Below are 17,599 nucleotides of genomic sequence, written 5' to 3' on the forward strand. Positions count from 1 at the left end.
TGACTTTTCATCTCATATTTGACTTTTCATCATATTTCAGAGATATGTCATAAGATTTGCCTAAGTAGATTGATATTTACTTGAAACAAAATGGCGGAAATGGTGGGAAAAGGTCAAAGAATTTCAGGGGGAATATACATTTTTGCTGGTTATTTTTTAGGCTCAGTCTATTTGAGGCTTTCAGGAACTTACATTAAAAAGGCACCTCTAACACATTCAGTCAAATTAAGACTTTTCATTAAATAATCTAAAAAGAACATTTTGTGCATGCGATATGTAAGTCTACCTAGTAAAGAAGCTGAATGATTTCATATATGATATTACCATACTCAAATGTCAAATGTACACTGTACAGAAGCAACTTCTGAAGTGGCATTTATGCATCTTTACACAAACTATTTAATGCTGCTCAGAGGGGACAAATACAACTATATACTTTGATACTAGGGGCAGAGCAGGAATATTTAAGACTACTTTTATGTTGCATTTACACTGAATTGTGAGCAGAGCAGCCTTAAAGGTGCAGTGAGTGATTTCTGAGAAACTGTTGAAAGTGGATCGAACTGAGCACCAAAACACACTTGTAGCCAATGAGCAGTAAGGGGCGTATACACTCATTTTGGGGGCGGAGCTATCAAGAAAGGGGCGTGTTTGTTTTGGTGCTTATTTTAAATATCAACAGCGTTTCTCGCAGATATAACTCAGCATGTTCATATTCTGATAACATGGTATTTTAGACAACAATACTGTCAGACTGATACAGATGAGCAATTTGAACAAACTCTTAAAATTTTATTGTTTGTTAAAAATTATATTGCAGTACAATATATTCCTTCTGTTAAATGTAGAAAACGTTCAGAATGAGTCAAAAGGCACATTTGTTTACACTATGTACAGTTCCATCTAAACTCATAAATATTGGGATAAAACAAAGAAGCCCAAAGTAAAAGTGCTGAACAGAATTCTAACTGGAAACATTAATAATATAACAATAATATTATCATCAACAACAGCAACAACAATACATACAATCAGTAGCAGTCTTAAATGTTTTGCTTTTATTATTAAAGTGTTCATTTGTGATTTCTTTTCAAAAACGCCGGGCAGCAGATGAGTAAAATTCTGGCATGTTGTCAGGACAAAAAAGGAGTAGAAACACAGTGGGCAAAACACATCTGCAAGGTTTTTTTTTTTTTTTTACACACACAAAAACGCTTAAATTGAGTAACTAGAGCCAATCACAGCCTCAAGGGAACGGGATTGTGTTTTTTTGTTCACATGATTTCGCCAATCCAGTAACGGCTTGCTTGCATCATTTCTCATAAAATCATCACAAAGAAAAACAACAAAAGCAGAGAACTTGTAGTAATACTCGAGCAATATTCCTAAACTCGCATTTTCTCTCATACACTTCAAGTCTAGAACACGGTGGCCAGGCCTGTAGAATACAGTAGTCAGTGTCATGCGTCTGTAACGCCGAATCCTTTCCCTCGACTTTTCCTGAGATTAAGCACGACCGTACGGCGCCTGCAAAAACTGCACAGAAAACTTTGGTGCGATGGGAATCTAGACGCCCGACCCAAAGAAGAAGAGCGGACTTTCTGAAGCTCGAGTGGAGGAACGAGTGACGCGCAGTGCAGTGGATTTGGTGGCAGGTTGCAGGCTTTGATTCTGTATTTTGGGAGGAAAATCAAACAAAACCCTGACAAAGGCATTGGAAAAAGTGTTCGAACTTCTACAAGTGATTATAATAAAGTCTACCTCTACTAATAATGTCCCTTGGATATAAATAGCAACAATAATAATAGTATTAATAACAATAATAATAATACGAACAGCAATATCAAAGACACCAATACATTTGCTTTCATTCCAACTACACGAGAATACACCACCAAAAGGAAAAAAAACATTGACCTCATACAAACAAACAAACAAACAAACCAACAAACAAATCCATTGTTTTCTCTTAACAAATATAATATTCTTCGAAAACAATTCAAAAATATCACTTCTGAACAGATATAAAGAGAATCGCGAGTTGTTCGTGGGGCAGTTTTTGTGATTTTTATAATCATTTGTTTGGTTTTTATTGCTAGGTCTCACTCTCACTCGGTATAAAGACGTCTCAGCGTGAGGTCCAGTGGTTCTTTCACCTCATGAAGACACACCGAAGCCGACGTCGGGCTGCTTCTGAGCGTCTGGTCAAAAGCCTTAGGGGTTTGTGGGCCGGTTCGACATGTTGAATGAGAGAGAGAACTCTTGATTGGCTGTTCAGCTTTGCGAACGAGTAAAAGTGATGAAAGCGAGCAAAGACGACGGCACAGACAGAAGTCTGCTATAATTTTACGTCATCTTACCTGAGCATTCGAATGCACGAATATTTTCATAATAACATGAGCGTGACTGATATTCAAAATGGTGCTTTTGTTTACGGTCTGCCGTCCTAGTTTCGGTTTCCCTTTTTGAATGACAAAAATTCGACTCTTGATGCCTGCTGATATAGATACTTACTTACACGCATGTGCTAGTTGACACAGTCGCCTTTACTCCTTTTGGTGTGTTCAAGCGCAGCTTTGCAACCGAGACGCAGCCGACTCGGCTTGGTGTGTTCCCGGGCTTAAGATCTGCAAATAAATAATTTGGTTTCCAATTCCCAAAAAGCTCACGACGACCCATCCGCAATCTATTACATTTTTATAAAATAATCATTTGTTTTTGGACAGTGACGAGTCTATAATATACCTGAGAAATTTACACAAGCGGTGTAAAGCGGAGTATTCTGCTCGCCGTCACTATGACCTCGATATTGTGAACGAATCTGTCCCTGTGTTCAGATTACTGAAATGAAGGAGGAAATGGAGGAATTCACAAGGTTGAGGGGTCAAACAGCAGGTTCATAGTCATGCGTTCGGGTCCGTGCGCCGTAAGCACAGATCTCTGGGTAGAGGATAAACACCGGAGGAAATAAATAATATAGCACTACTCTGTCTAGAAATATATATATATATATATGTATGTACGCACACAAGACTGCATCTGAAGGAGATAAAAGGCACTGATTTAACAGAAGGCATTCATTCGAAAAAGATAAACTCCCTAAGATAGGAAACAGTATACACCAATGTCGTAATAAATAAATATCTCTTTTACCTCGATGTTTGATGTGATGAAATGGAGGGTGGAAAAGCCCTATTGCTTCAAATAAGGCAAATAAAAACCAAACTGATTTCAAGTGCCCATGTGTTTTAAATCATCTTCATTGAACGTCAATGAGCCGAATGCAACTCTTAGCTTATGGACTGAGAATGACTTGGGAAAAGAAACACAAAACTTTTGACCAGTTGCGTGCTCGAGCCGCTAGGTGGCGTCCCAGTCCACTGATTTAAACTGGATGACGGACTGTCGGTGATCCGAGGATGATCCGTGGATCATGTGATCTAGTGTCTCCAAGGGGTCCATGCTGCTGTGTCCATTGGGTAATTGGTGTGTCTGTTCGGAGGAAGAGGAGGAAGAAGGAGTGAAGTGCGAGGAGGAGGAGCTTGAGTCAGAGAGGGAGGAGTTTGGAGGAGCCGATGCAAAAAGGGAGGAGGAATAATGAGGAGGCGGAGTCGAGGAGGGCAGGGCTTGTGAGGTGAACGGGTACTTGAGTTGCGAATCGGGCGAAGGGTAACCAAAGTCTAATTCGTCGAAATTAAAGTCACTGTTTGCACCGGACGCTCTCTCGTGAGCAGATTGACTGACGTGCGACGGCACGTGTAACTGCGCGTGTGGTTTCGACAGCTGCACGTGCGAGTTTGATGAATGCGCCATGCGTTGACTGTTCTGGTGCGAGGATTGCGCTGAGGCGACGGTTTGCTGTTGCATTTGATTGAGAAGCCGCAGCACGAGGGATTTATCGTGGCTTCGCTGCAGCTGCGATAAAAGCGCGCTGTATTGCGCGGACGGTTGCGCGTGGGAGCCGCTTTGCTGCGTTAGCACCCCGAAAGATGAATGATTCTGCTTTAGTGTGTGAACGTGTTGCGGCGGGATGTTCAAAGCTGCATGCGACGACGACAAGCGCATGTTCGAGTTCAACGGCACTTGTCTGTGTCTCTGCTGCTCCTGGGAAATCAGTTCTTCTAGGTTGTACGTCTCTGGAGCAACCGTGAGTGGACGCGCTCTTCCGACTAGCATCGCTCCGTTTAGGGACACGCCGTTTAGCTCTGGCGCGGGTGGTTTGATGTCCGGCGAAGGGCAGGGGCTGATGGTCAGATCCAGGACCTCGCTGATGGCTTCAGTTTTTGGCTGCACCACAGGTGGCAGAAGAGATTGTGGGTAGTGAAGGTGGTTCGGGAGGGAGTGGGGAGGGTTGGTGACGAGCTTGCGGGCGTTGATCATCTTGGCTAGCATCTCTTGGCGAATACGCTGGTCGTTTGCGAACCGCTCTCTCTCTCGCCGCGCTTTCTTCACCTCCTCGTCCATCCGAGAGAGCTCAGCGCGCACACGGGATACACAGTTTTCTGGGATTTTTATACCTGAGACACACACAAGATCGTTATTTTGGTAACACTTTACAATAAGGTTCGTTAGCTAGCATTAGTTAGCATGAAATAATTTATTTATTAAGCATTTATTAATCTTTGTTCATTTCAGAATTCACTAATACTTTATTAAAATCTTGTTAACATTAGTTAATGCACTGTGAACTAACATGAACTAACGTTAACAAAGATTAATAAATACTGTAACAAATGTATTGCTCAAGGTCAGTTCATGTTAGTGGATACATTAACTAATGTTAACTAATGAACCTTATATTGTAATGTGTTACTGATATTTTCTTAAAACGTGAGTTAATAGATATTTCCCATGATGTTCATGTTTGAGCTGTTTTAACTGTCTTAAAATATGTCAATGCCATCGTTTTGTCTCAGGATGCACATCAGTAATGTTTTTTTCTAAGGCACGTTTATAAAAGCAACTTAAATGCCTTAATTGAACTAAGGCCTAATCCTGGCTTAATCTAAACCCTGTCTGTGAAACTGGGCCAATAGGTTTTAGTATAAATCTGAGATGTGCATTGCAATTATTGGTATGCTAGGAATCATTATTGAGTAGTAACCGATAACAAAAGGTCAACTCACCGACTTGTTTGCTGTTCTGTTTGGTTTTGAGTCGTACGATCTGCAGGATGCTGGAGTTGGTGACGTCCGAGACTATATCAGACACTCGTTTCCAAACCCTCAGCAAAGCTCCGCACAGCATGTGATACTGCCTGAGACGCATCCCCAGAAAACACTCATGCCCCTCCTCGATCTGCTTACACTTACCCTTCCTATGAGAAACACACAGATGTACAACACTCTTAAAGTTCGGTCACGTTTACAATACAAAGTGAAATTTCATGAGCAAAATCCAGTCATTGGTGCGATGAAGAATTGCGTCTGATGGACTTCCAATGGTGAAGAAATTTGCCTATGCATTTACATTTTGTATCGTCTGTGAAATTACGCAGAGCAACAGTTAATGTGACCGCACCTTTAGACACACACAAACTTAAGTTGCATTACTGTTAAAATAATTAGCTCAAATTGCAATAAAAAACCTAGCAAATAAAAAAAAAAATTCTGGCACTGAGAAAATCTTAATGTATTAATACGGTTAAAGTCTCTACTGATTGCTCACACACACACATAATGTCACTCACCAATTGGCATGGGTGCAGCTGCTGAAGGAGAATTCAAATTGAGTTTCCCAGAAATCCTTTGCTTCATCAGGCGTCACCTTTAGAGCGGGAAGAAAAACACTTTTTTCCCCACTTGTAGCAAAAGTGCCATGAAAAGTGGCAAAAACTATTTTTAAAATGCCATTTTTTATCCATTATATCCATTATTTATGTATTTATAAGATTGTATTTTAGGGCTAGTTATGGATTTAGTTCAGTCAATCAAACATCTGTATTCAGCGTCTAAGAGGAAATTAAGTGGCTTTTGATTAGAAAAATTATAAATCAAAACACTTAAAGCAACTTTTGAAAGTTGAATTTTATTCAGAGTATTTGTTAAAGAGGCATTATTATGCCCTTGAGTCTTGTTTTTGGACTCTGCTAGAATAGTTTTTCCTGCTTGAATGTTGATTATTTTCCTCATATTCTCATTGTTGCGGCTCCTCTCTTCCCAGTCTGTCAGTAACGCTCTGTTTACTTCCTGTCTCTATGAAGCCCCTCCTTCTGAAAAGCACACTGTGCTCTGATTGGTCGGCTGGAGCAGTGTGTTGTGATTGGTCGAGCGCTTCAAGTGTGTTTGGGAAATGTCCCGCCCCTTACCATATCCGCCAGTTTAACACACTACTGACTAACTCAACCAGGCCCCACCCCTTTATTCTGCATATGAATTATTATAATGAGGAATATTGTGATGTGTTCGTTCCCGGAAGAAACTCAAGACTACAATGGAGGCGTTTCAGGAGTTCAGAAACACTGACACTGATATAGAGAAGAACTCAGCAACATTACACACTAAAGAAAGATGAACATGGGGAAAAGCATAACAGGTCCTCTTTAAACTACAATCTGTTATTGAGCTCAGGTTTAGATCAAACTATCAAACATACATTTGTGTCCCTGACAAACCCGCTCTCTACCACCAGATGTCACTGTGCAGCAAGAGCTCTGAGAGATTTAACATTACCCTGATGTGTGTGAGATGTAGGGTCATACCTTGTAGTATCTCAGGAGGAGGTTGTCCAGGTTCTCGGGATGAGCCTGTTTACCGATGTTGGGTTTATACAGGATGAGGTTTCGACCACGACCCTGTTCGGCAAGCAGGACACACGGCTGGTTCCCACGCAGCTGAACACACAGAAACACACTTTCCTTTAGGAAAATACTCAAAGATGGCTGATAATTGGAAACATTTTAACATTTGTAGGGCTGTCACAAACAATTATTTTAGCAATCAAGTAATCGGTCGATTATTTTAACGATTAATCGAGTAGTCGGATACATTATTTGTGCTAAAAATAGACCTAAGGTGAACAAAATGACTTAAAATACATATGAGGCAATAATAAGTGGTTCAACTAAAGTATAAAGAGCAAGTGATCATATGGTTTTATTGAACAAACCTGCTGAAACACAATGTATTATACATGAGACGCACGTAACCTGCACGCATGTAATTAAAGCACATATATATGCTATTAAACCCACAGCTCATATATTGGTTTAATTTAATCGCAGCCTTTGTGAATTCACAATAGCATTATGCTGTTATGATTATTAAATGGATTGACTATGCATCCTTTTAAAAGAGTTTTATAATGTGGTTCATGCGGATTTTTTAAAATAGAGTACTCACATTTAATTGATTAATCAATTCAACAGAAAACAAATGCATAAACATATCAAGCATGAGTTACTGTCAGACATCAATGTATGTGTTTTGTACCTTGTTTGAGAGGTAAAACCCTTCATATTCTCCAGAGAGTTTCTCCGCTTTACTGCAGGCCTCTTCCCAGGGCATCCCACGATCCACACTGATCTGAACACAGCCAAAGAACAACGTCAGGACATTCATCACACTGACAACTGGTGAAAAGTCTGGGGTAAAGTAAGACTTTTGACATTTTGTTTGTTGAAAGAGTCTCTTCTACTCAACAAGGCTGCATTTATTTGATCAAAAATACAGTAAAACAGTGAGATATTCCAATGTAAAACAGCTGTTTTCTATGTGAATATACTGTAAACTTATTTATTCCAGTTATTAAAGCATCATTACTCCAGGCTCCAGTGTCACATGATCCTTCGGAAATCATTCTAATATGAGGATTTGATGCTCAAGAAACAATTATGATGATTATCAGTGTTGAAAACAGTGGTGCTGCTTCATATTTTTGAGGAAACTTTTTTTCAAGATTCTTTGATGAATAGAAAGCATTTACTTGAAATATAATCTTTTGTTACATTATTAATGTCTTTACAGTCACTTCTGATCACTTTAATGTGTCCTCGCTGAATAAAAGTATTAATTTCTTAAAGGTGATGATACACACGGCAACTTTTTGAGCAATGTTGCTGGGCAATTGTTGCTTGGGCACTTTCCCATTGAAAATGGCCAATAAATTTCTATCTGGATCATTTAGATCGGTCGTGGGCCCTGTGTCTCATTACCCAGCAACATTGCTCAAGAAGTTGCCCTGTGTATCATCACCTTTAGAGGTGTTTGTGTTCTGTCTCAAGCCTGACCGCTGTTGGATCACAGTCAGGTCGAGGTCAGGAATACAGATTTTCCTCTCATGTACCTTATAGAGGATGACCTGGCCCTCCTGAGGGTTTCCTGGAGTTAAAAACTTCTCCTGCGTTTCCTCGTGAATCTCATCATTACCAGGAGCAAGATCTGAACACACCGGACATAAGAACATCAATCTCCTCATACACACATACAGCTCCTCGCTGCAAAAAATGCTTTTCTTATTTAGTATTTTTGTCTGGTTTCCAGTCCAAATATCAAAAAAATCTTAAATCAAGATGCATTTACTAGATGAGTAAAATTGGATAAGATATGATGTCTTTTTTTCCAGGGGAATTAATCAAAATTAAGTGAGTTTTTGCTTAAAACAAGCAAAATTATCTGTCCATGGGGTAAGAAAAATAATCTTGGTTCTGTTTGAATTAATATTATTTTTCTTAACCCATGGACAGATAATCTTGCTTGTTTTAAGCAAAAATTCACTTAATTTTGATTAATTCCCCAGAAAACAAGATATAATATCTTATGGCATTTTACTACTTTAGTAAATCCATCTTGATTTAAGAATTTTTTTGATATTTGGACTGGAAACAAGACAAAAATAATTTTTTTGCAGTGCTCTACTGCTATGAAAACATACCAGATAAACATCTGTGCTTAATGACAGCATTAATACTGTGAATCATTTTAAAATTAAATAAATAAAACTAAAACAGTCTGAGGTGCACATTCAGATGATTCCTCACCCAATATTCCCATGTCATATTTTCCCTCTTTTTTGTCCTTGTTGATCAGGTAGTCGAAGTTATCGGTGAAGTACTGGAACAGAAAGTTCTGCTGATGGACCTCCAAACCCAAAATACGGTTCAGAAACTTAGTGAGGGTGCAATCTGGGAAACAGGAAGAAAAGAAAGTCAATTAGCCACTTGGTTGCATATAACTTGCAAATAATCAATGCATTTAATTTACTTAAATGCAAGCAAAAATCATTTCTATATATATATATATAAATGTGATGAAACTCCACAGACAGGATTTACATCAGTTGTGCATCACCACAATATAACATTACATCCGGATGGTACATCATATTCCGAACAAATGTACATTACCCATAAACATTGTTCTCAGGATATTTTGAATCTAACATCTGAGTAAATCAGCCAACATCAATAATATCAAAATAGCCAGATATATTTTAAAGGTGCCTTACATACAGTGTAATTATACATTTAAGTACTAAGTAATATCAATTAACAGGAATATCGGTATTGATATAAAAAGTGGTATCGGTGCATCCCTATCAATTAACAAAATGTACTTACTATAGGCTTAGAATTAGGGTTAATTGCATGTAATTATGCATAATTAACTGTTATTACTATAGTAAGTACAAGTAATGTGTGAAAAAGACACTGTAAAACAAAGTATTATTCAGCAGAGATATACATTTTCATAATTAAGTATGCAAACGCAATTGCTGTATTAATCATTTGAAACAAAGATTAGCAGTAAATCAGCCATTATAGTCAATATTGTGGTGTCACTGTATTACATTTACCTTTCTCTGTATTCAGACCCAGACGCGGCTCCCTACAGAAGATTCCCACGTCAATCATGCCTTTCTTCATATCTGATACACACAAATGAATATTAAAATCAGTGCACACAAACATTACAGTGACATGTTCTTTTGCACGTGTGTCCCGATTCACACACAAGCCGAAATAGTAAGCAAGAGTAGGATTAGTGTGTCTGAAATCACAGTATGCAGAATTCATGGATTTACTATAGTAACAGTAACTGCAGAAACTATGGTATTTTGGAAGAAATGTCAAACTAAATATTATATTAATAATATAATTATATTATATACAATTTAACTAAAGTACACAACTGTTTAAAAGTTTGGGGTCGATTATTTATTTTTAAATGTTTTTGAAAGACGTTTTCATTAAATCATTCTAATATGTTGAGATTTGCTGCTCAAGAAACACTTCTGATTATTATCAATGTTGACAACAGTTGTGCTGCTTCATATTTTTATGGTAAATGTCAGGATTTTTCAGACATTAAAAAGAACCGCATTTATTAAAAATAGAAACATTCTGTAACATTATAAATGTCTTTAATGCAGGGTTTCTGCAGGTTTTATGAAGGTAAATTTAAGACGTTTTAAAGACCTTTTTAATTCAAAGTATGGAAAACTGAAGGGGAACACAATACTTCCATATGTTCTCTAAATGTGAATGTCTGGGGAGAAACACAATGAGTTGTATCGGCAACACTTCAGAGTTTGAGAATAAGACAATAATATGGAAATATCTTATTCTGTACCTTCTGATCAGAAGTGTTTTTGTCTGGTTTTCCAGTGCAAATGTCTAAAGATTCTTAAATCAAGATACTTTTACTGGAGATACAAAATGACAAAATATAAAGTCTTGTTTTCAGTGAAATTTATCAAAATGAATTGAGTTTATGATTAAAACAAGAGCAAATATCTGCCAATGGGCAGTTTTCATAACTCATTGACATATTTGTTCTAGTTTTAAGCATAAAGTCACTTAATTTTGTTACAAGACTTCATTTTACATTTGCATCTCAAGTAATATATCTTGATTAAAGAAGTTTAGATATTTATATTGGAAAACAGGACAAAAAAATAATGAGGAAGATATGTTGCGCTAAAGCCATGTCGTAATTACCGTAATTTGATGATAACAACACATCTACGTTCTCTGACTCGGAATTATGCCTTTCTATGGCAACACTATCCCCGGCTAAATAAATCTGCAGCGGTCAGGTGGTACAAGAGTTCTAGAAAGACGTGAGTGCTTTTTACAAGTCGGGATCTCATAAATGTGTCATGTATTAATTTTTGCAATGCATGCAACATTTAATGCCATGACTTTATGAATTTAAGATTAATTTAAAGCTCTGATTTAAGAACTTTTTATGGCCTTAATTTGTGTGAGGGTGAATTAAGACCCTTTTTAAGACCAGCAGAAACCCTGTAAATGTCACTTTTGATCAATTTCATGCATCTTTACTGAACAAAAGCATTCATTTCTTTAAAAAAAAAAAAACTTTTTTTTAATGGTATGTTTGTGAAGTAGGGATGGGTATTGACACAAATTTCACAATTCGATTCGATTTCTATTCACAAGCTTGCAATTCGATTAGATTTCGATTGCGATTCGATTCAATATTGATTTTTTTGGATATCAATACATGGCAAATTTTCTCAAGGAAAACAAATCTCTTAACTAATGCTGTAAACTATGGGAGTCAGTTGTAGCCTATAGGCTTCATTAGCCTACTATAATATTGAAGTTACAAATTAACTGATTTGTATACAAACACTTAAAATACACTTATTTATTTTTATAATATAAAGTTATATGAAATTATATAAAAATTTAAATGGTGGCTGTCATAATTTATTCAAACATGCATTAAATATTGAAGAACATTCAAAATTATAATGAATATGTAATATGGTGCATATATTTAGCAAAATGCTCCTCTCTAGAGTTAATTTTTCTCGCTGACTGACGAGTTTATGGTCACTGGATATGGTTTTTCTGAGGTAAATGTGACGTTACATGACATTGTTTACAAGCTGTTTTACTGGCGTCTTTCTATGGTTGAAACACGGATTGAGCGATTCCATGTCACATGATACGGATTTTGATAAGTTGTACTCTATCTTTTAACACACTTTCAGATGCTCATGTTTAAAATCTGAGACTTCGTTTCATATCAATAGTAACAAAGCACAAAGATTTGTGCGATTTATTGGAAGGGATGCGCGCTACAATGTTCCATTCATTCATTAACTGAAAACAGGATGACTAATCGATTCTTGGGATTTAAGAATCAATATCGTTTCGTAAAAATGAGAATCGATTAAAATCGAGAAATCGATATTTTTTACTCAGCCCTAATGTGAAGTACATAGTTTTAGTGTGAAGACTACAGGTATGTGAATTGAGATGTAGTCTCATGCATCAGTGAAGCACATCATTACCTCTGAAGAACATGTCACCTCCTGGGTAGCCCTTTGGTGGAGGGACTTTGTTGTCGATGTGCCCGAGGATGGCTTTAGTGATCTTATCCAGCGCTTTGGTGCCGTACTAAGACAGACAAAAGACAGGCCATCAATAAACAGCTTCATTAAATGAGGTGGTCAATTCTGGTTCAAACTAGAGTTTGGTTTCACTCCGACCGGTCGCTTTTCACTTTGTATGTGTGGGTCTGAACTGTGGTATTAGCAATATAAAAGATTTTTTCCAACTGTGAACCATATTGCAGTTCATATGTGTCTTCCGGGTTCAGAGAAAAAACAAAAAAAAACAAAAAAAAAAACCTAACCTCTGAGTCAAATGGACTCCAATGCGTTGTTATTGTTATCGAGAGCCAAAACTAAAACTTAAAAAAAATGTTTTCGGTAATCAAAATTAAGCTGAAAATATAAATATTTGATGGAAAAACTTAAACTTACATTTAAAAGAAAATTAGAAATGTTGCTATGACAATGAATTGAAATAAGTTTAAATGGTAAAATTACTAAAACAGAAATAAAAGTTAAATAAAAATATATAGAAATACTGAAAACAAACCTAATAAAAAAGACAAAATTCATACCAAAACTACAGAAACAAATAAAACTATTTCAAAATATATTAATAAACACTATAATAGTATATAAATATTACTAAAATGACACTAGTGAAAGTAATCTTACTTTGTTCTCAAAGTTGTACTGGCTCAGGTCTCTGGATTCAGTGGCTCGCCGGTCCCCGTGTGTCAGCGCCCCCTACAGAACACAACACACAGTTTAACGTGGCTGCATTTCCATAAACATGCTCTCAAACACCTGACAGCTTTTTGAGCAGTTTCTCACATGACTGAAGAATGGCTTCTAATAAATATCGCATAATGAAGTTATGAAGTTTAAATATATTTCACATCCTAACAAGCTGTGACTGTGTAAGTGATGCATGTTTTCCATATTTTGGGTAGTTAAAAAGTGAAAATCTTAAGTGATCAAAGTGATCAAAATCAAAGTGAAATCTTATTGGTCCAAATTCAAGTGCCAAAAATCTATATATTAAACATCACGTTCTGATTGGCTGAGATTTTTCAAACCTTATTAGAATATTACAATAACGGAAAATGGAATTTACTGTATAACGTGGAATTTGGAAAAGATTGGATGAATAAATCAAAAAAAGGGCTGTACACTTAAACTGCGATATGGAATAGTGTCTGTGAATATTAAACTGCAAAAAGACTGATATTGCAAATGCAATACAGCTTATTCACATATTTTTTTAAGAATTATTCATCCATTTTTCAATAAAAAAAATTATCGATTTTTCTTTCGTGCCAAAAATCATTAGGATATTAAGTAAAGATCATGTTCCATGAAGAGATATTGTAAATTTCCTACCATAAATATATAAAACATGTATTTTTGTGAGTGAATGCTGCACAATCGCGAAAATAAATGGACAACTTTGAAAGGCGATTTTCTCAATGTTTCGATTTTTTTGCACCCTCAGATTCCAGATGTTCAATAGTTGTATCTCAGGCAAATATTGTCCTATCCTAACAAACCATCAATGGAAAGCTTATTTATTCAGCTTTCAGATGATGTATAAATCTCAATTTCAAAATTGTGACCCATGTGACTGGTTTTGTGGTTCAGGGTCACATTTGCTTATTGCGATACAGTTAGGCCTGTCACGATTATGAAATTTGGCTGACGATTAATTGTCTAAAAAATAATTGCGGTTATGCCGATTAATTGTCAGTTTTAGGGCTTTGACGATTAATTGTCTGTGTTAGGGCTTTGGCGATTATGCTGATTAATTGTCTGTTTTAGGGCTTTGTGCTTCATTCATTAAATAATTGTGATGAATTTAATCCTTTGTAAGTTATCATTTTGCAGTGTAAGATTACAGTTAACACCTTTAAATATTAAATAAATATATTCAATAGCTATGACAATTTGTTTATTAAACTTAGTGAGTGTATACATCAGCAGCAAAAAGTAATTTTTGAAAACATCTGCACAGTAATTTAAGTGTTAATAAAAACAAATGTGCACAAACCATGATAATATGATACGCTTCAAAACAGAGCGGAACAAAGCGCGTATGCGCATCGCGGGTGCAGAATGATGTGCTTAATGCAACATGGAGTCACAGTGCGCAGCGCTGCACAAGTGCGCATTTAAAAGTTCACGGCACAAAGCGAAGAAATGTCGAGGGCACAAATCCTAGTGTATATCAGTGCAACAGTTTATTGATCATTTGTTTCTTCACAGTTTTAAACTCCAGTTATTGTGCGTCTGATGCCAATTCATAGTCCTTGTGCTGTGTAGGCACACGGTAGCGAGCGAGTCATTTAGAAACAGCAAAAAACTCCAGCAAAATAAAGTCATTTTATGCAAATCCACAGCCCTTTATCTACAGATCAAGCATTATAACGTCAATGTCACACTGGAGAAAGTTTTACCGTGTATCCTGTCGTAACCGGACGACGCGCGTTGTTTGAATGCTGAACGGAATGATTGACAGCTGCAGACGAGTTTGTGAACTTTAATTTAACAATGTAAATATACTACTGTCCCTCACATTAAGCTATGGAATGGCTTCAGATGACTTTGAATATTTTGCTAGAAAACGTAATTAGTGCTTGTCTATTTATTTTGGTTCATGACTCCCCCTTGTGCCGTAGGTCTATAAAAGAGCGCAATAATCGCGGTTGTCTGAAACAATCGCGGTTAGATCAAATAATCGCGATCAGACGGTTATTTAATTATCGCGACAGGCCTAGATACAGTACTTTTTTTTTACAGTACAATACAGTACTATTTTCCTCTAACATTAAGTATTGCCTATAGAATTCGAATATAATTAGAATTTTGCTAGTATTAAAGAAAGAAATTTGAATGTAGCTTTTCAACCATTTTGACGTCCCTGAACTACATCACCTTAAAATAAAGTGCAACTGAAAACACTCAATTTGGGAAAAAATAAAATGGATTTCTTAGAGCACATTAAGTGTGTATAACATCTAAAACCCAGACTTTACCAGGCTCTCCAATCTCTTGGCAACGATCGAGGCGAAGCGTCTCTCTCCAGCCAGCTCAGAGATGAGGAAGATGTACTCTGGAGCCGTCACCTGATTGGAGCGATGTGTTCGCCCTGATACACAGACACAATATTAGCAACCACCCACAATGTCTCTCGATGGCAAGGCAAGTTTATTTATATGGCACATTTCACACACTACGGTAATTCAAAAAGCTTTACACAGAAAGGAATTAAAATAATCACAAAATAAAAGCAAGGAAAATTAAAACAGTTATAAAAGGAACTAAAAGAGATATAAACTTCTCATCTGGCAAAACACCGGTGTATCATGTTTTTCACAGCATTTGTTTTAGCACACATGCTAATGTTCAACACCTGTCCATGGGAGGCTTTTAGAAAGAAAATACAATAACAATACTGATAACTAAAGTAATAATAACAATACTAACAAAAAAGGATAAAGAAAATATACCATATGATTACAGATGCAAAAAACCTATATTCAAAATTATTTACATACGTAAGTTATAAAGCAAAAGCATGATAATCAGAAAATATCTCAGTAGTAGGTTATTCACGCGAGCACTGTTGTTTTGTTTTGCTATTGTTTAAGTCCTCCGTTAAAAGCATTGCCATCGGTCTCTAGTTTTAAATGAGTAGGTAAAGCATTCCCGAGTTTTGGCCCCTGTGCAGAGAAAGCCAAAAGAGGTCTTGCTTGTGTGTTCGCCCTATGAGAACTTTGACGCCTACTGACTAATTTAGAAAACAGTGGTGAAACATGATTATTTAAAGCTGCTCTCACGGTGCGTGTCCACTGGCGCGGTGGGAGCGGAGCAAGCGTTTTCAATTCATTCCTATGGAAGTCGAGCTTCACGCTCGCGCATTGCATTTTGGGATTGACAGCGGACCGGAGAAAGCGTTGAGAGCGACCGAGAGCGTCAGTTTTTAGTTTAAGTTTAAGAATAATGCAAATTGTGCCGGAGTTTATGCTGGATTTAGTGCGTAAATCATTTTGTTTACAAATTAGACGCTTTGTAGTTGTTATATATATGTTAAAGATTTTATTTTGGATGTGTTTATTGTGATTATATTGGCTGGGTTTATAAAAGTTTATAAAATTGAAAGGATCTTTGCTTGGTGCATTTGGAAACAAAGCTTGTCCATTTCTAAATGTAATCGCGTGCATCGCTGATGATTATACTGTCTGTGTGTTGAAAAAAACTTTGATTAAACACACTCGCAACCAAAGCGGAGACGTTACAGCGTTGCCAGCGGCACTGAGCGGGGTTTTGCCGCTGTAGTGGACACGCACCGTAAAGGCCCTTGCACACTGAGTCCGAAATTCGCGTCCGAAATGTTCGCACGTTAAAAAATAAATACGACCTCACGTTATGTCAATCACACTTGTACACTGCCTCCGAAACTTTCGTCCGTCAAAAAAAAAATCGAATCGGGTTCGATTTTCTGTGTTTTTCGCATCCGTAACAAGGGTTTGAATGGTGTTTTGACAGTTTAGAGCCACAGAATGACGGATATGAAAAAACGCATGCGAAAATTTCGGATTCAGTGTGCAAGGACCTTAAGCGATGTTGGGTGACGTCACTTCTTGTTGACGTTCGAAGTATTGTCAAACAAAACGGAGGCTAGCTCGACCCCTCCCCCTCCCTTCCGTGCTTCCTGAAACAGTCATGAACCATTTAGAAAAACCAAACTGGATTCACCCGCCCGTCCAGCAAAAACAGAGCCACCTGAATGTCGGATTGGAAGCCGTTCTGCCGGCAGAGTTCTCGTCACCTTTTCCGATGTAAATTCGGGACTTCGCGTTCCTTCTCCTTTTCCCTATTCTTATTTGTTCATCGGAACGTCGTCTCTTTGGTCGTGTGTCGGCCATATCAAAATTCTCAAGAATATACCATTTTAATGTTAGTCGTTGTCTAGGACATCTCTCCTCTAGCTAACTTCCCTATTCATGCTTCTCTCTCCTCCACACCCCACACCCCCCTTCATGTGCACGCGCACTAACCCCCCACCCCCACCCGCACATCATTCTAGTCGGTTATTGGCTGGAACACAGTTTGTTATGTTTCGTGGTCCAGGCTGGGCCAGTTTGTTTTTGTTGCCGTTTGTGGAGCCTGGGCTGTCTACAGAGACCGCGTTTCTTTACAGTGTGTTCGCGGGACAGGCAGCGAGCGGATAGTGAGGAGATGTGCTGGATGTGACAAAAAAAGTTTTGACCTAAAAAAACGCATGACATCGCTTAGA

At 37.5% G+C, this 17,599-nt stretch overlaps 1 protein-coding gene across 5 annotated transcripts in view; it reads right to left on the reverse strand.

Moving 5' to 3' along the window:
• Positions 1–772: 772 nt before the first annotated feature.
• The window catches only part of sbno2a (strawberry notch homolog 2a), a 50,021-nt gene continuing 33,194 nt past the window's right edge, over positions 773–17,599 (reverse strand). For all 5 annotated transcript variants that reach the window (XM_079875669.1, XM_079875668.1, XM_079875670.1 and 2 more), the window contains exons 22-32: positions 15,336–15,448; positions 12,979–13,050; positions 12,262–12,367; positions 9,793–9,864; positions 8,978–9,121; positions 8,284–8,378; positions 7,431–7,523; positions 6,701–6,832; positions 5,690–5,766; positions 5,127–5,317; positions 773–4,517 (exon numbers count right to left, since the gene is read on the reverse strand). In XM_079875669.1, coding sequence (XP_079731795.1) covers positions 3,361–4,517; positions 5,127–5,317; positions 5,690–5,766; positions 6,701–6,832; positions 7,431–7,523; positions 8,284–8,378; positions 8,978–9,121; positions 9,793–9,864; positions 12,262–12,367; positions 12,979–13,050; positions 15,336–15,448 — 2,252 coding nt within the window. In that variant the 3' untranslated portion in view covers positions 773–3,360. The remainder of the gene's footprint in view (positions 4,518–5,126; positions 5,318–5,689; positions 5,767–6,700; positions 6,833–7,430; positions 7,524–8,283; positions 8,379–8,977; positions 9,122–9,792; positions 9,865–12,261; positions 12,368–12,978; positions 13,051–15,335; positions 15,449–17,599) is intronic.

The sequence above is a fragment of the Squalius cephalus genome, assembly GCF_949319135.1.
Source record: "Squalius cephalus genome assembly, chromosome: 7".
In the NCBI taxonomy this organism is placed as follows: Eukaryota; Metazoa; Chordata; class Actinopteri; order Cypriniformes; family Leuciscidae; genus Squalius; species Squalius cephalus.